Source organism: Anopheles coustani, chromosome 2, assembly GCF_943734705.1.
Source record: "Anopheles coustani chromosome 2, idAnoCousDA_361_x.2, whole genome shotgun sequence".
In the NCBI taxonomy this organism is placed as follows: Eukaryota; Metazoa; Arthropoda; class Insecta; order Diptera; family Culicidae; genus Anopheles; species Anopheles coustani.
Window position 1 is genome coordinate 64889527 of NC_071289.1, and position 24288 is coordinate 64913814.

A 24288-nucleotide genomic window follows, 5' to 3' on the forward strand; every position below is an offset into this window, starting at 1 on the left:
CCGTACATTGGGATGATTTTAAAGCTTATCCTTTCGTGAAAGAAACCACTCATCCGGATGGGGACTCGCTGTCTTCCGCCTTCGATTCTGTGCCATTTTCCCTTGGAACCTTCCCACTGCTGTCTTCGGACGAGGAAGAATTTCTAACACCCACGACGACGCTAGAGGACGGCCCTAGTGCGGTCAAAAAGGTTCGATTTAGCGAGTAAGCGTGGGTCTCCTTGCGCCTCCACTGAAGTATTTTACTTGTAAGCGCGAGCCCCGGCCCACGATGTGGCAATATGTTGTATACCAACTGTAGAGCGTAGCGTAGCCTTTTGATCGAATCGAAGGACATTCGTCTCCCGTGCCGCCATGCCGTTGCCCCGGGGCCAACGCGCTCTTCAGGCAGGTAGGCAGGGGACATCGATTGGCATAATACGAATATCATAAATCGTAGTACTAACAACTAGAATATACGTTTTTTATACGATCCTTTTCTTCGTAGTTGCGGTGAACCACAAAAACACCCACGAAACATATAATTGTACACTTGTTTGATTGCTTTGCCTATCGTTTAATGTAAAAAAAAAAACAAAACAAAAACAGAAGAACAGCTTGTATTCTAAATCGTCAAAGTAAGATTCATTACTACAGGGAGCAATCACGAATAACTGAAAAATAAAAAAAAAGATCTTCAACATGCTTATCGCGTTTTCCGTGTACGGTTCGCACAATCTGTCCACGTACCTTATACTTGTGTTGGAATGCGTCACAAATACCCTTAGCACAAAGACACTTGTACTAAACACATACTCTATGTCGGGGAATTTATTTGTGAATTATCAGTGATAATGGTCTTGGATTCCTCATGTGAGAACATATTTATAAATCCAGCACCACAACCTTCCGACGATCATACCGAGTAGGTCCACGCAGTAACGTTCCGCAATGGATTCAGCAGGGATACTCGTTGGCTTACTACTAATTTATTGTGTTCAAAGTGAAGCGTTTCACAGCAATCCGTTTGATGGTATTACCGGTAAACCCTTGCCAGAAACCTGGTGCCGTAAATCAGCTGTTTCGTTTCAGTAATCCGAGGATGTAAACAGTACGCAAATGTGGTCGATTACAATGGAGCGCTTGAATATTTTGCTACCGATAACTTGCAGCACGTGGGACGGACGCCCGGTTCCAAGTACTTCCGCTTTGGAATTGTAGGGCCAAACGATGGGCACATCCGTTTCGGAGGTTCGCCGTACCCGTACGGTAAGGATGTGATTGAGATCGGTATGTACTCGTATAATTTGATGTTCGAAAACGATCGAAAAGCATCGATTAAGAACGGTAATTTCTAGTGCTCTCCGGGTGGGCTAACACGAAAAGTGTTGGACGACGTCAGCATCGTACGAGACCGCACGAGAAGGAGGTAAACGTGCTTCTGGCCGAGGTGGAAACGCCCAAACTGTTGTCCCCATTCCGACCGACCATGTTCGTGCTGGAGGTGTTCAACAATGGAACTGTCCAGGTGAGGAAGGACGGTGAAAGCCATCCATTGCTGCAGTTTCGCGATGGCAATCGTTCCCTGCCGGTCGATTATATGGCTTTCACTAAATGGGACAAGGATCTCATCTACTTCTATGATTGTCCACTGAAGGAGACGCTCGGTGGCGACGATTCTATTTTTTTGAATTGTACGGTCGTTTAATATGGTGTATTTTATTTTTATTACCGAAAGCACATTTATCCATACCCCCCGAGGTTATTTTTTCTAAAATGTATATTCTTTAAAGGAATAATATAAAAAATCGCAAAAGATAGTCAACGTGATCGTACGTCTTTTCTCCGCCAGAACCGTACATTGGGAGGATTTTAAAGCTTATCCTTTCGTGAAAGAAACAGTATGAATGTGTGAATGTCGAGAACACGTCGCGTCCGCTGTGGGCGCACGAGGTGCTGCAGGAGCTGCGCGACATTTCATCCATGGCGATCGAACACTTCGACGAGAACATCGCCGGGGGTCTGAAAAGACTGCTGACCCAGCAGAATCCACATCATCCGGTCCCGGTCTCGGTGAATCCGTTCCCGAACATCTGCTATTATCAGAACGAGTTGCCCGAAGTATTGCCGGTGGAGAAGTTCATGGTACCTTACGCAACCGTTACCCAGACGCCTGCCCCACCGCCACCATCGCCCCCTGCAATGGCCGGTCCCTCGACATCTGGTACAATGATATCTCTCTACTGCCAAAGCGGATGCAACTCGAGTCGCGAAAACTGTGCATCGATCGTGCGTATCAATCTGAAGGCTCGCAAAATGCGGTACGACATCAACCGCATCGATCACACGATGGCCAGCTTCAAGGCCGACTTGCGCAACATACGGGTGCACATGCTACGGCAGAACGCCGAAATGAAGGACCTACGCCGCGGGTTAGTCGAATCGGAGACCAAAAACCGTGAGCTGATGGCCAAGATCAATCAGTTCAGCAACGACAACCCGCAGGCCGTCGCACTCAAGACGGAGCTGGCGAAGGACTCGATCAAGCGCAGCATAAAATTCATCAAACGGGCCATCTCAGAAACGGAACCGGGTTTGTCCGGCTTCACGGCTGGGCTGCCTCACCCGGATGGGGACTCGCTGTCTTCCGCCTTCGATTCTGTGCCATTTTCCCTTGGAACCTTCCCACTGCTGTCTTCGGACGAGGAAGAATTTCTAACACCCACGACGACGCTAGAGGACGGCCCTAGTGCGGTCAAAAAGGTTCGATTTAGCGAGTAAGCGTGGGTCTCCTTGCGCCTCCACTGAAGTATTTTACTTGTAAGCGCGAGCCCCGGCCCACGATGTGGCAATATGTTGTATACCAACTGTAGAGCGTAGCGTAGCCTTTTGATCGAACCGAAGGACATTCGTCTCCCGTGCCGCCATGCCGTTGCCCCGGGGCCAACGCGCTCGTCAGGCAGGCAGGCAGGGGACACCCAAGTAACATTTTAAGTTTTATCATGGTTCTAACGATGTTGTTCATGCTCATCATTAAGTCTCATCTTAAAAGTAAAATATCTTAAAGGCTGTGATAAAACCTTCATAAACCCGTTTTAAGTGTAAGAGGGCCCACTCTACAGAACGTTGTCAAAACCATCCCTTAAGATCTTTTCTAGACCAAAAATCACTGATTGGTTTTAAGAGAAGGTTTTAAGAAGGACTTAACAGCGTATTTACAGGCTCTTCAAGTCTACTAAGATTTTAGACTTAATGAGCGGTTTTATAGCTATCCTCAAAAGGTTTTAAGGATGTCAAAATTATTAAAACTATTTTGCCTGCTGAGAAACCTCTATAAAACCAATTGGACTTGGTACACCCATGTTAAAACATTGATAAAACTTGTTAAAGTCTAATAGGTCTTGGAAGTGTTACTTGGGCATCGATTGGCATAATACGAATATCATAAATCGTAGTACTGACAACTAGAATATACGTTTTTTATACGATCCTTTTCTTCGTAGTTGCGGTGAACCACAAAAACACCCACGAGACATATAATTGTACACTTGTTTGATTGCTTTGCCTATCGTTTGATGTAAAAAAAAAAAACAAAAAAAAAACAGAAGAACAGCTTGTATCCTAAATCGTCAAAGTAAGATTCATTACTACATAGGGAGCAATCACGAATAACTGAAAAATAAAAAAAAAGATCTTCAACATGCTTATCGCGTTTTCCGTGTACGGTTCGCACAATCTGTCCACGTACCTTATACTTGTGTTGGAATGCGTCACAAATACCTTTAGTACAAAGACACTTGTACTAAGCACACACTCCTTGTCGGGGGATTTAGTTGTCAAATATCAGTGATAAGAGTCTTGGATATATTTCTGTTGAATATATATAAGTCCAGCACCACAACCTTCCGACGATCATACCGAGTAGGTCCACGCAGTAACGTTCCGCAATGGATTCAGCAGGGATACTCGTTGGTTTGCTACTAATTTATTGCGTCCAAAGTGAAGCGATTCACAGCAATCCTTTTGATGGTATTACCGGTAAACCCTTGCCAGAAACCTGGTGCCGTAAATCAGCTGTTTCGTTTCAGTAATCCGAGGATGCAAACAGTACGCAAATGTGGGCGATTACAATAGAGCGCTTGAATATTTTGCTACCGATAACTTGCAGCACGTGGGACGGACGCCCGGTTCCAAGTACTTCCGCTTTGGCATCGTAGGGCCAAGCGATGCGCACATCCGTTTCGGTGGTTCACCGTACCCATACGGTAAGGATGTGATTGAGATAGGTATGTATAACTTGGTGTTCGAAGATGATCGAAAAACAACGGATAAGAACGGTAATTTCTAGTGCTCTCCGGCTGGGCTAACACGAAAAGCGCTGGACGACGTCAGCATCGTACGAGACCGCACGAGAAGGAGGTAAACGTTCGTCTGGCTCAGGTGGAAACGCCCAATCTGCTGTCCCCATTCCGACCGACCATGTTCGTGCTGGAGGTGTTCAACAATGGAACCGTCCAGGTGCGGAAGGACGGTGAAAGACATTCATTTCTGCAGTTTCGCGATGGCAATCGTTCCCTGCCGGTCGATTATATGGCTTTCACTAAATGGGGCAATAACAATCTGATCTTCTTCTATGATTGTCCACTGAAGAAGCCGCTCGGTGGCGACATTTAAAGATGATGGATTTTATTTTTATTACCAAAAACACATTTATCCAAACTCCCCGAGGTTATTTTTTCTAAAATGTATATTCTTTAAAGGAATAATATAAAAAAATCGCAAAAGATAGTAAACGTGATCGTACGTCTTTCTTCAACCAGAACCGTACATTGGGAGGATTTTAAAACTTATCCTTTCGTGAAAGAAACAGTATGAATGTGTGACTTGATCTTCCGTTGTTGGATCGTTGTATTGGTTATGCTGTTGCAACAGATCAACGTTATGCTCGTTTCACCTCAACCTCCCGGGTGTGGCCAGTACCCTAGGCATCGTCGACGAAGCAAGATCCAAACATGTTCCTCTTCTACGCAGTGAGCCTTGGGATGATCGTTCTGCTGGCTCAGCCCGGCCATTCCACGACAATCCACAGTAACTCCTTTGATGGTGAGTTTGGTTGCTGTGATTGTTTTGCCAGTCTCCGAGAGAGTAAATGAGCTAATCTATATTTCCAGCTATCAAGGGATGCCTCCAGTTCGACGAAGTTCCCGGTTACAACGAAACGCAGACGTACTTCGTTGTGGACAAGCTCCGTAACGTCGGTCGCACGCACAACTCGCGCTACATCCGGATGGGTGTTGTCGGCAAGAGCGATGGACATATCCGCTTCGGACGATCGCCCTACCCGTACGACGAAACCGTGATCGAGATTGTGCTTGCCGGCTGGTGGAACACGCAAAGTGTGTTCCGGCGACAGACTCGTCGGCGGGACCACTCGTTCGACAACGTGGTGCTGAAGGAAGCCAGCACGCCGCAGCTTTTGTCCCGCTCGGAGCCACTGGTGTTCCAGCTGGAGGTGTTCGACAACGGGCGGATCCAGCTGACGAGGGATGGAGAACGGCGTCCGTTTTTGGAGTATGCCGATAATAGGGAAACGATTCCTATGGATTATATTGCGTTCACCAGGTGGGAGGTGGATATGATTTACTTTTACGACTGCCCGTTGTCAAACGACGCTGTAAATCCCATCGACGACACAGTTCTTTTGCGGTGTAGCTTAGCTTAAGATGATTATTTTCCATCAGACGTAAGGATACGATAAAAACGTCCGAGTTTAGAGGTGGTAGGCTTCAGTAGATAAAAAATAAAATAAATACCAAAATAAACATTGACAACGATGGAACTTTTCATTTGAACATAAATCTAGGTTCGTTCAAGGCCAGGCATATGTCACCAATATTTTGGGCTTCGACTATTGTTTTCTTGATCTTTACACTAGCGGTTCCTATTGTGGTCCTTTTTTTGCTTACCCCCCACAGGGAAAGGAGCTTTTCAACAAGTAAAAGCCAGGTAGAGAAGGGCTGGTAACCAAACACACCCCTCAGGTTATAGGAACCCAATTTTTTTATTCGGTGAGAATATCCCAACTGCTTGAAGTAGGTACCTGGGTGGATATAGGTTTTGGCATTAAACGAAGGACGTGCAAAAAAGATGACCTGCGAAAGAGCGTGGACTCGAATTGGTCACATAATCAATTGCATCATTTTGCGGCTTAAAAACATTGAACATTTATATAGTAAGTTGTTTTTTTAATGGCATTTCAATTGAAGTATGTACAGTTGAGAATGGTTTAAGCAAATATAATATAGTTGTATACTTTTATCTTGCTTCATAATTTATTTATTTTCTGCCAATTACACTAGTTTGAAGAATGTGTCTTACTTTTTTTTATACAAAATACAATCTCTGGAAAAAGGGGGAATCTCTTGCGGCAATGGAAACAATTACATCATTGGTGGCATGTAAGACATGGGTGGGTGTGATATAAGATAAGAAGGTACATATTTACTAGAATGTGTTACTATCAGTTGTGCAATAACTACGTAGTTAGTTATCTTGGTGCAGGCATGGAAGATTAAATACCACATCTCATCTTTACGTCTTATCTGCATAGTATACTTATTGCATCGCTGTATAAAACAAAAGCATGCATTACCGTTGACTCTATAGCCTTTACAAAGTGGAAAGGGACTATGCTATTCTTCTACCATTGCCCTTTGTTGGTCGATGACTGTCACTGTCTACCCGAAAAAAAGTGTATTATTGATAACTTTAAAAAAATATTTTCAAAATGCAAACTTACTCGACTTATTGTGGTCTGGAACGAGTGCAATAGCATTTTTTACTGTTTTAATTTTTCATTCACAATCTCGACAATCTCTCGTGAAAATTGAAATATGTGAAAAGCTTACTCAAACTCATAATTGTGTTCTATATGTAAATATATTTTCGGAAGGCAGTAACGACAGGCTTGCTATTTACGCATTGAACACGTGTCACGTTAAGTATGAACAAACAGACGTTCCTTCGTTGTCACGTGCTCTTGTACCGCTCTCCATTGATAAAATAATCTTTCTATCGGAGCTAATATTCGAAGAGATTGAGAAAAACCAAAGTTAAATAAAAGTAGATTAACCGGTAGCTTGATATATTACAAGCAACGACGTCAATCATTTTAAGTAAACTATATAGAACTACCAATGACCTTGATTCTTCAGTTTGTGTTCAGTTTGATAAGTAGAGTTTTCATTTGATATAGGAAAATTCAAATGAAATTTTATCACTGGTTTCCAGGTCTTTTTTTAACGAACACTAACTTTCCCAGTCCTGCATTATATATATATATCCTTGTTCGAAATGCAAGATTTCATCACTTATCTTATCTGATGCATGATCAAAATAAAAACCAATCGCTTCTATCATTTTACGTAGTCACGTAAAGTAAGGCTTAACCGGACACACAGTCTGGGTTATCTCGTCAAAGCAAGTGAGCGGATATGATCGCGCGCAAAGTATTTATCTTAACGATCGTTCTTGTGCTGATTAGCTTTAGGCAAGGATGCCGACAGTTCGACAAACTTACCCGGATAAAATAACACCATGGCAACAACTGCTTTTGGCTGGCGCACGAGTAACTCTCCGTATCGTTCAGCGTATCCTTTCGTAGTGGAGCTGAACGTCGGTGCTTGACGCGTCGGCTCGATCATTCGTATTGCGCAGGTAAAGTAAACCTCTACACAATTCTGTCCTAGCCCTGGCCTGGCCCTGCTGTTACGGATGGAAGTGTTCAACAATAGGCGCGTCCGGCTGAAGAGGCTGGAGAGCGTCGGCCGTGTTTTTAGTATAGCTACAGCCAGTGTGTTATTCCGACGGATTGTAAAATCTTTATCAAATTCGACGTTGATTTGATCTACTTCTACGAAAATCCGCTGGAGGACAAATCGGTGAATTTTCTATTTTTTGAGCATAGTTTTATCAAATTAAAGTAAAAAATTTACTGTGTGTTTCTCCGGGTGGATTAGATTTAAGTAGGATTGAATTTGATACGATCTAGTTCGAGTCCAACACAAACACAGCGGCATCACGAAGATCACAACAAACCCTCCATAAAATACTCCGGGAATTCCCAGGCATTGAAAGGCGATTTCAAACCGGCTTAGGTACAGCTGTGTTTGTTTTCTTAAAAATCAAGAGCCCAATCTTCAACGTTCAAACAGCTGATAAGTAGTATAGAACCTGTTTCTGAAAAAGATCTCGCACGAGCACCACCTCAGGATGTGAACCGTCCGTACACCACCACAATGTTCAGTAATGCGCCATAAACCGACGGGGACGAAACGGGTCAGGTTCCCATTAGTCCCATCTCGGGGATCGCCAGCGAACGATCTCGCTGCTACAAGCGTCCGCTAGAAGGAAATCGAGTGGTCCATAAAAATACCGGTTCCTTTTTTCGGGATTTTGAGAACGCACATGCATTAGGCTTTGTTGCAGTTAATAGTTTGGTGCCACGATGGTTGGCCGTCGATCGAGTATGTTGCACACGTTGCTAGCGGCGGTTTGTTTAGTCGTGTATAGTTCGCTGGCACCGCCAGGATCCGCACAGCGGTGCGGACAGGTGCAGGTAACCAAGCAAGGACTCATTTTTGGTGGTTACGCCTCAACGCCGGGCATGTGGCCATGGCACGTTGCCCTGATGCATCGCGAGTCTCCGGTCAGAACGTCGTACAAGTGTGGTGGTATCATCGTCAACAAGGACACAGTGCTAACAGGTTGGTAGCGGTCATGGGGGCACCCATTTGGAATTTGGCTCATTGTGATTCGTTCCATTTTAGCGTATCACTGTGTGGTTGAAAATCAACGACCGATCGCCGCCAGTCGCTTGATAGCCCGTGCGGGTGTGTTCGACCTGGACGTCGGCGGAAAGACCGTACAGGATAACCGGGTGTTTGAAGTGATATCGCCACCGGGCGCTAGTGCACAATCGTTCAATGACGACATAGCGATCCTCAAAATGCAAACAGAATTCATCTACGACGATTACGTGCAACCGGTGTGCATTCGTGCCGTGCCGCAAGACATTTCGGAACTGGTCGGAACGTACGGGACCGTGGTCGGTTGGGGTTGGACGGAGTTTAGCTCCACCTCGGCCATCCTGCGCCAGGCGAGCATTCCGGTGGTCAGCGCGGAAGACTGTCTCAATAGTGACCGGGTGCTGTTCAGCCAGGTGCTCACGACGAAGCTCTACTGTGCCGGGAGTCGCAATGGAACCTCTAGCTGCAACGGGGACAGCGGTGGAGGAATGTTCTTCCAGATGGGCAACTACTGGTTCCTGCGTGGGCTGACATCATTCTCGGCAGTAGATGGAAAACTGAGCGGTATTTGTGATTCTCACAATTACGTCGGGTATACCGATGTTAGTAAATATACCGACTGGCTGCAGCAGAACGGTGTCCGGTTCGAGGATCCGCTGCTTAACAGCACGCCAACTAGGAAACCGGGTGGGCCATCCGGCAATACCACGCTCATACGGCTGTCCGTGAACCCCAAGATGAAGAAGTTCTTGCAGCAGCAAAAAGGCAACGTTTTGTTAAGAGTGTCGCTGAACGGTAGGAAGGTGGAGAGTTTGTTTCAATAAACAGGAATTGTGCGCGGAGCGCGATTTCACCGAGACAGCAAACGACCTTGTAGTGGTATCATTGTGGCGTCGAGACGAACCAAAAACTAGTTTTACGGGTTTTTAGATTGGGTTCTCGAACCACCGCTAATGACTGGCCCGACCCAAAGAAACAGTCCATCGTGGTCCGTTACTGTGTAAGAAGTGAGATCGTGAGCAGTGAAATGTCGAAGAACGTCGCACGTATGCTTCTTATGCTTTACGGAGCATTCCTCCCAACAGTGGCCGCTCAATTCCGCAATCCTTTCGATGGTGATTAGGTGGTCAAATTGTGCGAATGTTCGAACATATTTCGTTGTAACAATCAATAAACTATTCCAGCCGCTCAGGGATGCTTGCTGTACGATAACGTACCCGGATACAACGAAACGTTGGAATATTTCGCTACGGATGGTTTCAAGCACGTCGGCACGACCCGAAACTCAAAGTACATTCGAGTGGGTATGGTTGGGCCTTCGGACGGTATTATTCGCTTTAGCAAATCGCGTTTCCCGTATGGCGAAACTGTTTGCGAAGTTTGTAAGTAATTCGGCCGCGTGAAAACCTCAACGATACAATACCTAGCTAGGGTTAAATTTCCAATGCTTTTGCAGGTCTCTCGGGATTGTCGAATCAGAAGACGGAAGTAAATCGACATACGCGCACCAGCAACAGCGAGTATATCAACACACTGGTGAAGAACGCTCTGACGCCAAGCATTCTGTCTAAAACGCGACCGCTGATGTTCCGCCTGGAGGTGTTCGACAATGGGAACGTGCACTTGACCAAGGATGGCGAACGAACACCCTTCTTAGAATTTAACGACAATTACAGTCAGCGCGACTTGGATTACATTGCCTTTACGAAGTGGAATCTGGAACTGTTCTACTTCTACGACTGTCCGTTGGAGGCAGATATTAACCACGCCGACGATACGGTGCTGCTAAGGTGCAATTTAGCATAGTTTAGAGTTTTGCAACCCTCGGATCTGCGATCAATTTCATCTCATTGTAAAGAGGACAACAAAAGCAATGGTTGGACTAGAGAAACATGCCATTTCATCATATCCAGTTTTACCACACTTTGGAGTCCTTCCAATCCTGTGTCATCTTATCTGGAATAAATTTTTATCGCACTAATTTAATTATAAAAAGTAAAAAGTAGTGTATAAAAATGTATTTTTTCTCGATTTTTCTACTCAATATATTCATCGATTGGGGGCCCGCGACAGCCGAGCGGTAACGCAGGTTAGAAAATCAGCCTATGAGCGCCGAGGCTCACCACCTCGACGACGTGGGTTCGAATCCCATCCGAAACCGGACCCTCCCCTTTACGAAAGGACTGACTATCCACGTACACTTAGGGTAAAAGTCTCGTAAGCCCTTAACGGGCAAGCATGACCAACAAGGTCGTTTACGTCAAGAAGAAGTAGAAGAATATTCATCGATATTCACAACTCAATATTAGCATAATAAACGTGGATTTCGATAACTCGACACCCATAACCCTTTACAATAGTTTAATTGTAATTGAGATAAACATGATAAGCCAAATTTGCCACCATCTTCAGAGAAATTAAACAATTACCTGTGCCTATGCTTTGATTGTACTTTTTCTTCTGTTCATTATTTACTTCGTAACTGAACCGGTAAAATACCGTCGGGCAGTAAAAAAGTTTAAAACTTTACTAGCGAGTCTACTGTAAATTAAACAAAACAAAAATTTTTCACGGAGCACCCACAAATGTGCACATACACAAAGAAAAAGATTGAGTTATTTATTCAAATGACCGGTTTCGTTTTGGACGATACTGTGGAAGTAGTTAGTCGATGTTTAGAAATTGCCATGGTCGAACGTTGGATTCTCACGCTGTTGCTGGCGGTCTGCTTAGTTGTCTCTGCTTCATTGGCTCAACCAAGCGCCGAAGTGGGATGTGGAAAGGTGCTAGCATCCAAGGATCCCCTTGGACTTATTTTTAACGGGTTTGAATCAACACCGGGCATGTGGCCATGGCACGTTGCTCTGATGCATCTCGAGGCGTTTTGTGCAACGGCAGACGAAACATCCTGTCCAATAATGCCGCTGTATAAGTGTGGAGGAACAATCATCAACAGGGACACTGTGCTCACAGGTTCGTAAGTGACCAGACTGAGATTGCATTCATAATTTGGTTTGTTTGCAGCTTATCATTGTGTGGCTGGAATCGAAGGGCCGATCGAAGTCGAACGCCTAGTAGTCCGTGGTGGATTATTTGATCTTCTCCATGAACCCGATCAAGAAAACCATGTGTTAGAGGTGTTATTTCCGCCGGAAGCGAGTGTGAAAACGTTCGACGGCGATATAGCGGTACTCAAAATGCAGACGGAATTCGAATACGGTGTCAACATTCAACCGGCGTGCATTCGTACCACAAAACAGCCGATCGACGATCTGGTTGAAATGCAGGGTACTGTGATTGGTTGGGGCTTGACCGAGCGAGGCTTCATCTCACGTACCCTGATTGAGGCAAACGTTCCGGTGGTCAGTCCTAATGAGTGTCTGCAAGGCGATTCGAGATTCCATCTAGCACTGACGTCGAAGATATACTGTGCCGGCAGCCGTAATGGCACCTCGAGCTGCAACGGAGACAGCGGTGGAGGAATGTTCTTCTACATGGGAGGCCACTGGTTCCTGCACGGTTTGACATCGTTCTCGCCGGGTGACCCTAAAAAACCTGGTGTTTGTGATTCTCATAATTATGTCGCGTACACCAACGTAGCCAAGTACATCACCTGGCTCCAGGAAAAAGGTGTTACGTTCGAGGATCCGTTGATCAGTGGCATGCCCACAGGAGAAATGGCCGTTGGTTTTGCAGGATCTGGAAACACCAGATTGATACGGTTGACCCTTAACGCAAAGTTGAAGAAGTTATTGCAACAGCAAAAAGGTGAATTTTTACTGAGAATGACTTTAAATGGCAAAAAGGTAAATAGTGAATTTGAATGAGCCAAAATCGGAATTATGCAGTGTTAATGAGATGTAAATTGGCTTCGATGCATCGTTCTAAGATTTTTTCTTACGGTTTCGAATGCAAATGATTGTATGCAAATTTTGGATTTAAATTTCGAAACATAAAAGACACGTAGAGAGTCAATATAACAGCTTCCAGCGTTTTAAATATCATAAACTCGAAGGAAACTTTTTAGCATATTATCAAGAAGACGTTTAGAAGTCGCTTGCCGTCCTTAATTGATGTTAAAATCAAGAACTAATATGCAAATCGTGGTGCAGGGATCTTCAAAGACCGAAAATGTTAACGTTCAAATTGCGGCAACTGGTTTAACAGGTTAATTTCGTTACGCGAATTTGTGAAACACAATTCAAAGATGCAGTCTTTTATCGTCTGTGGTCTTGTGAGGAGCGAAACATCACACCTAGAGTCCAATGGCAGGTTTCCTGATATTCATACTGAGTTTTGCCGGCCTCTGCTCAGCTTCATTGGGATTTGAATATCGTAATCATTTCGATGGTAAGTGTGTTAAACGAGGAGTACTGCTTGAGTGTTGAGAATATATTTTAACATTCGAATAACTATATTACAGCGGTTCACGGATGTTTACAATACGACAAGGTACCCAGATACAACGAGTCTGTGGAGTACTTTGCGACGGATAACTTCCGACACATTGGTACTACACCAAACTCCAAGTACATTCGAGTGGGCATGGTAGGAGAAACCGACGGAACCTTGCGCTTCGGAGCGACTCGTTATCCGTACGATGGATTTGTTTGGGAAGTTTGTATGTAATCTAGTGCCTGGATGAAAATTGGGAGAAAGCCTTGTTACACACATGCTCTATTTGCAGATCTCGCAGGGTTACCCGGTCAAGACACGCAGATTAGTCGGCAAACGCGTAGCAACAACGAGGATTACTACAACACGCCACTGAAAAAGACCACTACCCCTAACATAATGTCCCAAACTCGGCCTTTCATGTTCCGAATTGAGGTGTTCAATAATGGCATGGTGCATCTGATCAAAGATGGCGAAAAAATACCATTTTTGGAATTCGAAGATGGCGAGAATAACTTGGAAATGAACTATATTGGTTTTACCCTTTGGGAACGTAATGTGTTCTACTTCTACGACTGTCCATTGAACACGGAGTCCAATAATATAGATGATACACTCCTGCTAAAGTGTAGTTTGGCTTAAGAAGGGACGTGGAACAGGCCGCGATGGTATGAACATACAATACAGCGTTTTACATCTCAGCTAGCAACCGGGGCAGTGTATGTAGAACATCAAGAATGATAGCCTACTGTAGAGTATTTGATGTTGAATCGCAAAACCCACAAGTGGCAACACAAACGGGTAAGTAGAAAAATCATCACTTTCTAGGATCTACCAGAATGAAAGTTGACGCATGGATGTATGAAGTAGAGACGACCAGTTGAAAGGTACAGGATAAGGTAGGCTATGATCGCTTTTTCGCATCAGGAAGCGAGCGGGAATCACAACAATCCTCGCAAAAGTATGTTTTCGACCGGAAAGCGATTTTCCCCTACTTTTACCTGCACCCCTCGACTGGTCGTGCCTACTTCGAACATCCACGCGACAACTTTCATTCTGGTAGATCCTAGAAAGTGATGGATATTCTACTTACCGGTTTGTGTTGCCACTTGTGGGTTTTGCTATTCTACATCAAATACTCTGCAGTAGGCTATCATTCTTGATGTTCTACATACACTGCCCCGGTTGCTAGGTGAGCTGTAAAACGCTGTATCCTGTACCTTTCAACTGGTCGTCTCTACTTCATACATCCATGCGTCAACTTTCATTCTGGTAGATCCTAGAAAGTGATGATTTTTCTACTTACCCGTTTGTGTTGCCACTTGTGGGTTTTGCGATTCAACATCAAATACTCTACAGTAGGCTATCATTCTTGATGTTCTACATACACTGCCCCGGTTGCTAGCTGAGATGTAAAACGCTGTAAAAATAATTTTGATAAAGCATGCGAAAATATACTTCTGAGAGACTTACACAAATTTATTACAGTATTACAGTACACAAATTATAAATATTACAGTAAATTCCGAATCAACCGATTTAAGGGTGGTACTGGATTATCGGATAAGTCAAACCAAATTTTTAAATGTTAAAAAAAGAGCCACAAGGTTTTGGTCCAAAAATAACAAATCAAATTTTTCCTTAGCATCTGAGAAATAATTCAGCAACCATTTAAAAAATCATTTTTATTTTGAGCATCTTTTTTGTTGCATACGAGCGAGCAGATTTGCTTGTCTCATTAAAAATATAGTGGTTAGAACCACTGTAACGTTTCAGTTCAACGAAGCCGACCGAACGGAAACATGTTTTCTGAAGATATAAAAAGGATCGAAGGATGCGCCTATGGGCTCTTTTCAACGATGCAAGAGAAAGTGTCTCTAATAGGTAAATATATTTTAAAAAAATCAACGACGGAAAACGATAAAAGCCAGACAATGTTTTGGCGTATCGAATACTTAAAAATTTATGTTAAAAATAAACGTTTATTCAAAGGCACGAAAAGCTGTTGCCTTTTTCCGCAAAAGCGACGTTAAAGACAACCTGTCTTTAACAATACTGAAAACCTAGAACGATCATCTGGCCGCAAAAAAAATTGAAAGTATAATGTGATTGAAGACAAAAATGAAAATATAATAAAGCCCGGATGGTAAATTTAAAATAATGCACGATCATTTTCGCAGAATGCGAAACAGCGGCCACCGTGTTCTATGTGTGGTGAGGGCGCCTCGTGATGCATACGTGAAAAAAGGTTAAGATATTTTTAGGCCATCTAGACGAGAACGATCGATCTTTGCAAGAGACCGGTTTCGTTGTGGGTAATATTTGTGAAGCGCTTAGTTGATGCTTACATATCACCATGGTCGAACGTTTGTGCAGCATTGTCCACACTGTTGCACTACTGATGGTGTGCTTAGTCGTGTCCGCTTCATTGGTTCCTGCAAGTGCCAAAGTGGGATGTGGAAAGGTGCTAACATCTAAGGATCCCCTTAGACTTATTTTGAATGGATTTGAATCGGAACCAGGCATGTGGCCATGGCACGTTGCTCTGATGCATCTCGAGGCGTTTTGTGCTACGGCAGGCGAAACATCTTGTCCAATTATTCCGCGTTACAAGTGTGGTGGTACAATCATCAACAAGGACACAGTGCTTACAGGTTTGACGAGATTGGCGTGTCATTAAATATTTCGTTTATTTGCGCCCTAGCCTGATGCTGATTTATTCTCGCTTTATTGCAGCTCATCATTGTGTGGCTGGAATCAGCATTGTACACCTAAAAGTACGTGCGGGTATATTTGATCTGAACGATAAACCTGGAGAAGACAACCAGGTACTGCAAATTTTAGCCCCACCGGAGGCGAGTGTGAAATCGAACGACGGCGATATAGCGGTACTCAAACTGCAGACGGAATTCGAATACGGTTTCAACGTTCAACCGGCGTGCATTCGTGCCTCAAAACAGCCCATTTACGATCTGGTTGGAATGTATGGTACAGTGGTTGGTTGGGGCTTAACCGAGCGTGGGACTACCTCAAGAACTCTGCTTGCGGCAAACGTTCCGGTGGTCAGTCCTTATGACTGCTGGAATAGCAACTCGGCATTCTATCTGGCACTGACATCGAAGATATACTGCGCCGGCAGCCGTAATGGGACCTCGAGCTGCTCTGGGGATAGCGGTGGAGGATTGTTCTTCTACATGGGAGGCCACTGGTTCCTGCACGGTTTGACATCGTTCACGCCGGGTGACCTGCGACGGTCTGGTACCTGTGAACCTCATAATTATATCGCGTATACCAACGTAGCCGAGTACATCACCTGGCTCCAGGAAAAGGGTATTACGTTCGAGGACCCGTTGATCAGTGGCATGCCTACAGGGGAAATGGCCGTTGGTTCTGTAGGATCTAGAAACACCACCCTGTTGCGGTTGTCCGTAAACTTGATATTGAAAAAGATCTTGCAACAGCAAAAAGGTGAATTTTTACTGAGAATAACTCTAAATGGTAGGAAGGCAGAGAGTTTGTTTGAATGAGCAGAAATCGAACATTTATGCGTATGATCGTGTTCTGTATTTGTTGTAACTATTATTTCTGGTAGCTCAAAATACAAATGTATAAAATAAATGTATGAGTATGCAAATTTAGACCAATATGATCTAAACATAATATAATCTAAAAATAAATATATCAGGCTTGGCACGAGCCGCATCAAATACTATATAAAATGCTTCCCTCATTTAATCGCAATTGATCAGACGGTACAACTTGCAGGAGTCGAATTTTTTTGGCAAACATTTCTTCATTTTTCTTAATTAATTGCTTTGGTACGTGCTTGGTATGTGTTGAGTGGTACATGGTGGTGGAGAGTTAATGGTAAAGCGTAAGACTTGTGCATTCAAATTACGTCTTTAGAGAACTGGTTTTACGGGTTAGTTTCTTGGCACAGATTTGAGCACACTTGAGGAATGCAAACCGAACATGCAGTCTTTTGTCGTCTGCGGCCTTGCGAGGATCGAGAACAACACACCTAGAGTCCAATGGCAAATTTTTTGGTGCTCATGCTGGGTGTTGCCGGCCTCTGTTCAACTTTATTGGGATTTGAATATCGTAATCATTTCGATGGTAAGTGTGTTAAACGAGGAGTACTGTTTGAGTGTGGAAAATATATTTTAACAATCGAATAACTATATTACAGCGGTTCACGGATGTTTGCAGTACGACAAGGTACCCAGATACAACCAGTCTGTGGAATACTTTGCGACGGATAACTTCCGACACATTGGTACTACACCAAACTCCAAGTACATTCGAGTGGGCATGGTAGGGGAGACCGACGGAACCTTGCGCTTCGGAGCGACACAATATCCGCACGATGGATTTGTTTGGGAAGTTTGTATGTGATCTACTGTCTGGAACAAAATTGGAAGAAAGTGATGTTGCACACAGGCTCTATTTGCAGATCTCGCAGGACTACCCGGTCAATACACGGAGATTAGCCGACAAACGCGTTCCGGCACCGAGAATTACGAGAACACATCGCTGAAAAAGATCACTACCCCCAACATAATGTCCAAAACTCGGCCCTACATGTTTCGGATTGAGGTGCTCCATAACGGCATGGTACACTTGACCAAGGATGGCGAAAAAAAACCGTTTTTGGAATTCGAAGATGGTGCACATAAGTTGGAACTGAGTTATATTGGTTTTACCTTATGGAATTATGATGTGTTCTACTTCTACGACTGTCCATTGAACACGGAGTCCAATAATGTTGATGATACAGTGCTGTTAAAGTGTAGTTTGGCATAAGAATCCGCGATGGTATGAACTCACAATAAAAATAAATCCGATAAAGCACGTGCAAATATGTTCATGATACATGTGTTCAAATTTGGTTATGTAATTTAGCTGAACAACGGAAATGTGAACATCTCGGAAATTCTTTCCGAGGCTAGTGAAATCTGCTTCTTTGACGTGTCTAACCATTTTGTTGCCTACAAGTTTCTTGTACATGGATAGTCAGATCTCTCATACATGCATACAGGGGGTTTTGGTTTTCTTTTGGGATCCGAAGCAATGATGAGGAGAGGGTACACTAGCTTACGTCGGATGATTTTCTAACCACCGTAAACTTCCGGTTGTCCCAGAGCACCATTATTAAAATCCCAATATGATTATTACATACTAAAAATTCAACTCATTTTGAATTAGAGTTAAAATAGATCATATAAAAGAAAGCATTTAGGTTTAATTCTATCTACCTTAACTATTGTCTTCGCTTTGGTTCTTTGGTATCCGAGAATATCCTGTTGTTGCTTTGTTTACTTAAAGAATGTTCTGACCCTAAGACTTAATTTTTTTGTTTACTACGGTCCATTGCCTCAAGAAAAAAAACCCCTTTTGTACCCAGAAGTATTAAAAAAAAATTAGCTTACCGGTACCGGAGACATGTTGCACGTTTGCTAATTTGCTTGACTTCGTCACCCTCGACTTCCAAAACAGCACGAGGCGAATATCACAGCCACTTGTAAGGCTTCCCAGTCAAGGCGACGTCGTCTTTCGGGGCCAACTAACGTTTCGAACCGGGACAGAGATTCAAGCGGCAATCGGAATGGATGGTTCGTCAAGTGACCGCATCGCTGGCTCAATTGGTTCCGTCCCGACTAAGGGCTTTGCGGGCGAATAGAAGACAAAAACTGGAATGAGAAACAATACATATAACCTCACGGTAGAACCCTCTATTGCTATGAGTGAGCCTGTAAGTTACCCATTTCCCCGGCAGTTCCTCAGGGCGACTGCCGACGAAGCCGAACGAATTAGTGCGGTTTTACCTATAGGACAGGGATGGGAAACACAAAAACTACACGCGCTCATCACTGGCCGGTTGGCGGCGGTACGTACCCTTGTGCCACATCATGGCCGGTGTTCAATGTGCTGTGCGCTTGCGGTCATTGTGCTGGTGTGGCAGAACTCTCGGCGGTCGCCTGTCGGACATCTCAGTCGAGCGTCAGTAACGATAGAGTGGTGATTGTCGCGCACGCCGCGTGCTTGCTAGAGGCACAAAATGGTGTTGTTTTCTTTTGTTACTGTTACTGTTTATACGTTTCCTAGAGAATCTCAACTCATTTCGATGATGATGAATTGAAATAGCAATGGTTTTACGTGGTTAATTCTATCAATCCTCCAATAAACTGTTTGAAGTGATATCGATAATGAAAGAGGCACGTGATCAGTGAACGAACGACAACAACACGACCACTATGGCTAGCACCATGGATACGTTGCTGATTTTTCTGCATACCTGTCACGTCTATTGTCACATCGCAATAGGCTGGTTGATGGCGAATTGCAGTACGCTCAACGATGGACTTCTCGAATGCTGGCAGCAAGTTCTCCACTGGGTAAGTACCGCTTGAAACAAGTTCTCCCAACCAGCAAATATAGCGTCACGAGCCTCCTTTATAACTAATAATCGAGAAAAAACACCCGCCCTCACCCGCCTGTAGAGGCGTTGAATGAAAATGAAAGTTTTCCTTTGCTGCGCTATTAGAAAGTGAATTTTTCAACCAATCGATCGAATGGGCTTACAAGCAGATGCAACCCAAACCCGGCTGGCTTCCGTTTTTCATTAGCGTGCCATTCGTTTCTGTGCGTGTAGCGCCGACCAAAAGTAATGATATCCATTTACATTCGCTGGTATAAATCTTCTCGTGGATTGTTTATCGTGCATCACGAGTGGCAGGACTACTCGATCACCGTCTGAAAGCGAAAAAATAATGAATTAATAAGGCAATTGATTTACACATCAAACAACACACGGAGCTGGTTTGTTTGGGTATTGATTGATTTACAACTTTCAAACAAACATCTGCATGCGTTGCGTGTATTGGATAGACAGATTGAAAGAGCATTATGATCATAATAATTGCACCATATTTGTTTGATAAGAAAACTAGATTCTTTTCTATTTTTACATTCATTTTTGTCATAACCTTAATATTATAGTGGTTTCTTGTTTAATGTGTGAATGTTCCAAGCGATATTGCCAAATTATGGATCAAAGATTCTTTTTTTCAAAAAAGAACAAAGTTTTTTGGCTACAAAACATGCTTTGCCAATTCAAATGTTCTGCAGGGCAGGTGGACCAACGAACTTTTTTAATGCAAGCAGGCGGTGATTAGCATACTTTACAATTCACCAACAGCCCCATCATCGCCGTCCTTCACCGTGACCGCCGGGGGAAGTGAACCACGTGTCGGATAGTTTGCATATCTGTATCCGGTTATGTTGCTGAATGTGTGGGGTGCCGGTGTTAATGTGCCATAGTTTTTGTATATCACTCCACGCTGCAGTTTTGGTGTGCATTTCAGGTATCAAAGTGTGGTTGGAGCAAGAGGACGGCGATAGGTTTGTCCCGCTATACCAGGGGTCGGCATAGTCTTGCCCGCAGGCCAAATCTGGCCTACTACTCTAGCAGATTTTATCTGGCCTGCTTGAACATTTTTATATAACTTACAAGAATAACCAGAGATTTTTGAAAAGATAAAAATAGCAATCAAGAAATGGTAGTGAAAATAAACTTTCCTTACGTTCGTTAAGTTTATTTTAATGTTAAAAGATAGAACAGTGCTTGTTTCCGAGCATATAACCGTGAAAAATCTTTGAAAAAATTTAGGTACTTCAAAACAAGCAGTTGGTGCGAACAATTTTCAAAAAGACAAAGTACATCAATCTGAAACTGGATGTACAGAAATTATTTGTGCACATGTAAAAGCTATTCAGAATTAAACCTTCATTGCCTATTTGTTTGTATCATAAACAGAATGAATTTAGATAATGTATTATACAAAAATTGTTTGAAACTTATACTGACGGTCTAGTCAAGATTGAATAGTGGTAGTCAAGAAATATTCTATTACTCACTCACAAAAAAATATCACTATCCCTCCAAAAAATTAAAGGACTGTATCATTAAATAAAAATTTCTTATGGTATCTGACCAGTGGTTTGAATTTAGCTACCTGCCCCTTTTCGAGAAATGTGTGCCGATCCCTGGGCTATACGATGCTTTCGTTGGTAAAAGCTACATGATTTTATGTAGACTTATCAAAAGTAATGCATGGCTTTGAATACGGCTTTTTGATGCACGTGGTTTATTTTACTTGTGAATTTTAAAAGAAAACCAAAAATGTTAAGGGATATAATATAATTTAACCGTTACCGAAACGGAAAAAAATATATATGAAAGGGGGTTTCTTCCAAGAAACTAATTAAACCTGGTGTCTGGCAAAAGTGATCATGCTGAGTATTTGGCTAATGACCAAGTTGTATGATGGATGCATTTTCTAGTTCGACCGACAGGCCATTTCAAAATTGCGTTTGAAGTGCAATGTTACTGTGAGTCGGTCTTTGCTGAAAGGCGTGCAATAGTTCGGTACAAAAATACCTTACTAATGATTGCATCAATCCTTCCTTGCACATGTTTGTTTGACTTATTCCGTTTTTGAAAACAGACCTGTCTGTTTATATCATGCGGCATCATTTACGAACAAAAAGGCGAACCGGCTCAACGTGTTCTGGAGACACGCACGGGAAAGCCACAGCACGGCGAACCACCGGGATTATTTTCCACTCGGTTCCATTGATTCCGAGCCGCGCCGCACCCTTCACCGCACGTCACGACAATTGGCTTCCCCTTCTCGCACCCCTTCGAACGTCAGCGTCAAGCAACAAAACAACATTGTTCGCGGGCCTCGCAACATGGGGCGGTGCGGTCAGCACTGCGCATCCGACCGGCGATCAAAACAAAAACTCCGCAGAGGAAAACCACTCCCTGCGCCACCCGCCCGTCGGTGCCTTACCATCCGCTTGGCGGCCGTGCGTGGCCGCGGACGCCGATTATTGTTCGGCTGTTGTTCGGTCGTCGTAGGGAAAATCATCGGACCGGGTCAGGAAAGAGTGAGCGAATAAAAAAGTGGAAAAATTAAACGGGTGGCGCCGACCACCAACCAACCAGCCCGGCCGGGAGAGGATGGTATGATGATTCAGGCGGTGGTCGGTTCGTTTTGGTTGCCGCTTCGCGTCGCTCGGCGCCCGGCGCTGCTGCTGCTGCTGGAGCACATACACACAGACCCCGCGCACGGTCGCTTCAGTTGCCGATTTGATGTACTACACCGCGGACGACGTCAAGGTGCACGGGTTCTCCGGTTGATACGGCTTCCGAGAGGGACGCGTGGACAGCGGCAAAACGCGTACCGACCTCACACCAAAGACAGTGAAAATATAGGATCAAGGAGGGTGCAAAACCCCCCCTGGCGATCGATCGATTCGGGGTTGGCCACGCGGGTGAAACAATGCGAAGCGCAACAGGCTAAGAAAAGAACTGCTAACCTCGGGGACGAGCAGTGTGTGACGAGGTATTGTTGGTAAAATGTTGGTCCGGGGAAACCCTAACCTCATTGCGAAAAATTGAAGTAAAAACCAAGGTGTCGCCGACGATCATGCTGACGAAGATCGTGCCGGCGTGACATTGTTTCTTTTTTCCAGCTGATAGATTTTTCCTAAACCGTGTGTCCGCTTTTTTTTCTCTTCGGTGAACCATGTGGAGTTGTTGTTTAAATTCAATTTGTGTGTCAGAGTCTAAGGGCGAGTGCGTGTGGATTTCGAAACGGATGTTAGAGTTCTTCCCGTGCGCGGAAAGGTTGGGAAACGAATTTCCACCTTTTTCCCTCGATTTTGGAACCTTCTTTTCCAGAGTTCTGCCTTGCTTGAAGTGACATAAAAAATTCCAACGAAGTTGCTGAAGCGTTTCAAGAGAGTTTAGCTCAACTCCCACACCCACACTAAACGCGCGTTTTAGCGTTTAGATGCGCACATCCTATGGGCGACAATCAATTTAACGCCCCTCTAAGAGCTGAGAGGGCCGGAGGTGTCGGATGTGTTTTCACGGTTCGTGGAATTCTCGACAGTGTCTTTCGCCGGCGAACTGGAAGTCCCCACGCCGGTGCACTTGCGGGTATTTACTAATCCATCTGATTAGTCCCCAAGCCGTGACTCCACATCGTCGTCGTCGTCGTCGTGACACCAACTCCCGCCTTTACTTAATCCACCGGGGTGTAGTAGTGTGTCATTTGCATGGTCAAAGTGTCCGGGGTGTTGTGGTTGCTGACAGGTTTTGCCTTCACTAATGAATTTACCTCGGTCCGGTGATGTGTCCAGCCCGAGGAGCTTCTGCTCGAAGCACCGCTGACCTGACGCTCGGCAGATTGGTTGCCAGAGATATCGATTAGTATCCGTTATGTCCGGAGCGATATCTGGCCGAGTCGTGTGTCGAATCGTTCGCGGTAAAGTTCGTTCATCAGATTTGCAACCCATCAATTCTAATTCACAACTCAAGAAGATCGTGTTGGTGATAAGAAAGTGGCGTGTGTTTTTTTCTCTCTCTTTTTTATCTATAACTGTGCCTAAATTTTTCCTGAAGGGAAATTCTTGTTGTTTCCAGTGTGTGTGTGTGTGTGTGTGTGTGTGTGTGTGTTTGTGTACCAGTGCTGCTACCGGTTAACTGCACGTCGACGGAGTGTTGGGTGCTAAAATTAATCCATCAATCAGTAATTACGGTATGGTGAAAATATAGGTTATGATAAGTGTCCATTATGACTTCCGATGGCGCACGCTTCGTCTCACGAGCGAGTACAAGCTTTGGTGTCTTCACAGTGTTCGGTGAAAAAGGTGGAATTGGAAAATAGAGGAGCGTGAAAGAAAACCAGCGCGAAAAGTTTATTGATAGACGCGAGACGGGCAAAATAGGAGAGAAAAGAAAAAAACATTATGAAAGAGAATAGGCAACCCTCGCAAGGGTAATTACGGGCTTTTGGGGGGAGAGAAAAAAAAATCACCCCGAAGAAGTGAGAAGCGGCATTCCGGCAGCGGTTTGGGTATGTCCTAGCGAGGAAAAGCTCACCCAAAGCCTGAACTGTGTGTATTTTGTGTGTGTGCGTCTCTCTAGTGATAGTGCCGAAATGCAAGATTAACGCAATCGAAAGGCCTCGTGATGATGATCGAAGGTGCTACCGTACGTTAAGTAGCCCCACGTTAAAGGGCCCCATCTTAAAGC

General features: G+C 44.2%; 8 protein-coding genes across 8 annotated transcripts; all 8 read left to right on the forward strand.

The window, feature by feature from the left end:
- Window positions 1–876: 876 nt before the first annotated feature.
- Window positions 877–1690, forward strand: LOC131263871 (uncharacterized). The gene is made up of 3 exons (XM_058266146.1): window positions 877–1012; window positions 1072–1269; window positions 1338–1690. The coding sequence occupies exons 1-3, from the start codon at window positions 931–933 to the stop codon at window positions 1685–1687; spliced, it is 630 nt and encodes a 209-aa protein (XP_058122129.1). The 5' UTR covers window positions 877–930; the 3' UTR covers window positions 1688–1690.
- On the forward strand, window positions 1689–2950 carry LOC131264842 (F-box only protein 28-like). Its single transcript, XM_058267108.1, has 3 exons — window positions 1689–1693; window positions 1832–1835; window positions 1882–2950. The coding sequence occupies exons 1-3, from the start codon at window positions 1689–1691 to the stop codon at window positions 2758–2760; spliced, it is 888 nt and encodes a 295-aa protein (XP_058123091.1). The 3' UTR covers window positions 2761–2950.
- A 976-nt stretch (window positions 2951–3926) lies between these two features.
- Window positions 3927–4809, forward strand: LOC131264843 (uncharacterized). The gene is made up of 3 exons (XM_058267109.1): window positions 3927–4008; window positions 4068–4265; window positions 4328–4809. Exons 1-3 carry the CDS (start codon window positions 3927–3929, stop codon window positions 4651–4653), a joined length of 606 nt encoding a protein of 201 aa, XP_058123092.1. The 3' UTR covers window positions 4654–4809.
- A 136-nt stretch (window positions 4810–4945) lies between these two features.
- Window positions 4946–5807, forward strand: LOC131263868 (uncharacterized). The gene is made up of 2 exons (XM_058266144.1): window positions 4946–5082; window positions 5151–5807. The coding sequence occupies exons 1-2, from the start codon at window positions 4992–4994 to the stop codon at window positions 5699–5701; spliced, it is 642 nt and encodes a 213-aa protein (XP_058122127.1). The 5' UTR covers window positions 4946–4991; the 3' UTR covers window positions 5702–5807.
- Window positions 5808–8296: 2489 nt separating this feature from the next.
- LOC131263863 (chymotrypsinogen B-like) lies at window positions 8297–9749 on the forward strand. The gene is made up of 2 exons (XM_058266139.1): window positions 8297–8744; window positions 8808–9749. Exons 1-2 carry the CDS (start codon window positions 8486–8488, stop codon window positions 9608–9610), a joined length of 1062 nt encoding a protein of 353 aa, XP_058122122.1. The 5' UTR covers window positions 8297–8485; the 3' UTR covers window positions 9611–9749.
- On the forward strand, window positions 9687–10775 carry LOC131263870 (uncharacterized). Its single transcript, XM_058266145.1, has 3 exons — window positions 9687–9901; window positions 9971–10168; window positions 10243–10775. The coding sequence occupies exons 1-3, from the start codon at window positions 9814–9816 to the stop codon at window positions 10590–10592; spliced, it is 636 nt and encodes a 211-aa protein (XP_058122128.1). The 5' UTR covers window positions 9687–9813; the 3' UTR covers window positions 10593–10775.
- Window positions 10776–11473: 698 nt separating this feature from the next.
- On the forward strand, window positions 11474–12613 carry LOC131264844 (chymotrypsin-like protease CTRL-1). The gene is made up of 2 exons (XM_058267111.1): window positions 11474–11759; window positions 11811–12613. Exons 1-2 carry the CDS (start codon window positions 11474–11476, stop codon window positions 12611–12613), a joined length of 1089 nt encoding a protein of 362 aa, XP_058123094.1.
- A 4599-nt stretch (window positions 12614–17212) lies between these two features.
- Window positions 17213–17984, forward strand: LOC131264845 (uncharacterized). Its single transcript, XM_058267112.1, has 3 exons — window positions 17213–17297; window positions 17371–17568; window positions 17635–17984. Exons 1-3 carry the CDS (start codon window positions 17213–17215, stop codon window positions 17982–17984), a joined length of 633 nt encoding a protein of 210 aa, XP_058123095.1.
- Window positions 17985–24288: the final 6304 nt, after the last annotated feature.

What these genes read in the sequence shown, in the direction of transcription:
- LOC131263871 (XM_058266146.1), top strand. Translation starts at nt 931, where the DNA reads ATGGATTCAGCAGGGATACTCGTTGGCTTACTACTAATTTATTGTGTT. An exon ending in TCACAGCAATCCGTTTGATG is followed by an intron (nt 1,013 to 1,071) that starts GTATTACCGGTA and finishes GTTTCGTTTCAG; the next exon opens with TAATCCGAGGATGTAAACAG. An exon ending in TAAGGATGTGATTGAGATCG is followed by an intron (nt 1,270 to 1,337) that starts GTATGTACTCGT and finishes GGTAATTTCTAG; the next exon opens with TGCTCTCCGGGTGGGCTAAC.
- LOC131264843 (XM_058267109.1), top strand. Translation starts at nt 3,927, where the DNA reads ATGGATTCAGCAGGGATACTCGTTGGTTTGCTACTAATTTATTGCGTC. An exon ending in TCACAGCAATCCTTTTGATG is followed by an intron (nt 4,009 to 4,067) that starts GTATTACCGGTA and finishes GTTTCGTTTCAG; the next exon opens with TAATCCGAGGATGCAAACAG. An exon ending in TAAGGATGTGATTGAGATAG is followed by an intron (nt 4,266 to 4,327) that starts GTATGTATAACT and finishes GGTAATTTCTAG; the next exon opens with TGCTCTCCGGCTGGGCTAAC.
- LOC131263868 (XM_058266144.1), top strand. Translation starts at nt 4,992, where the DNA reads ATGTTCCTCTTCTACGCAGTGAGCCTTGGGATGATCGTTCTGCTGGCT. An exon ending in CCACAGTAACTCCTTTGATG is followed by an intron (nt 5,083 to 5,150) that starts GTGAGTTTGGTT and finishes CTATATTTCCAG; the next exon opens with CTATCAAGGGATGCCTCCAG.
- LOC131263863 (XM_058266139.1), top strand. Translation starts at nt 8,486, where the DNA reads ATGGTTGGCCGTCGATCGAGTATGTTGCACACGTTGCTAGCGGCGGTT. An exon ending in CAAGGACACAGTGCTAACAG is followed by an intron (nt 8,745 to 8,807) that starts GTTGGTAGCGGT and finishes GTTCCATTTTAG; the next exon opens with CGTATCACTGTGTGGTTGAA.
- LOC131263870 (XM_058266145.1), top strand. Translation starts at nt 9,814, where the DNA reads ATGTCGAAGAACGTCGCACGTATGCTTCTTATGCTTTACGGAGCATTC. An exon ending in ATTCCGCAATCCTTTCGATG is followed by an intron (nt 9,902 to 9,970) that starts GTGATTAGGTGG and finishes AAACTATTCCAG; the next exon opens with CCGCTCAGGGATGCTTGCTG. An exon ending in CGAAACTGTTTGCGAAGTTT is followed by an intron (nt 10,169 to 10,242) that starts GTAAGTAATTCG and finishes ATGCTTTTGCAG; the next exon opens with GTCTCTCGGGATTGTCGAAT.
- LOC131264844 (XM_058267111.1), top strand. Translation starts at nt 11,474, where the DNA reads ATGGTCGAACGTTGGATTCTCACGCTGTTGCTGGCGGTCTGCTTAGTT. An exon ending in CAGGGACACTGTGCTCACAG is followed by an intron (nt 11,760 to 11,810) that starts GTTCGTAAGTGA and finishes GTTTGTTTGCAG; the next exon opens with CTTATCATTGTGTGGCTGGA.
- LOC131264845 (XM_058267112.1), top strand. Translation starts at nt 17,213, where the DNA reads ATGGCAAATTTTTTGGTGCTCATGCTGGGTGTTGCCGGCCTCTGTTCA. An exon ending in ATATCGTAATCATTTCGATG is followed by an intron (nt 17,298 to 17,370) that starts GTAAGTGTGTTA and finishes ACTATATTACAG; the next exon opens with CGGTTCACGGATGTTTGCAG. An exon ending in TGGATTTGTTTGGGAAGTTT is followed by an intron (nt 17,569 to 17,634) that starts GTATGTGATCTA and finishes CTCTATTTGCAG; the next exon opens with ATCTCGCAGGACTACCCGGT.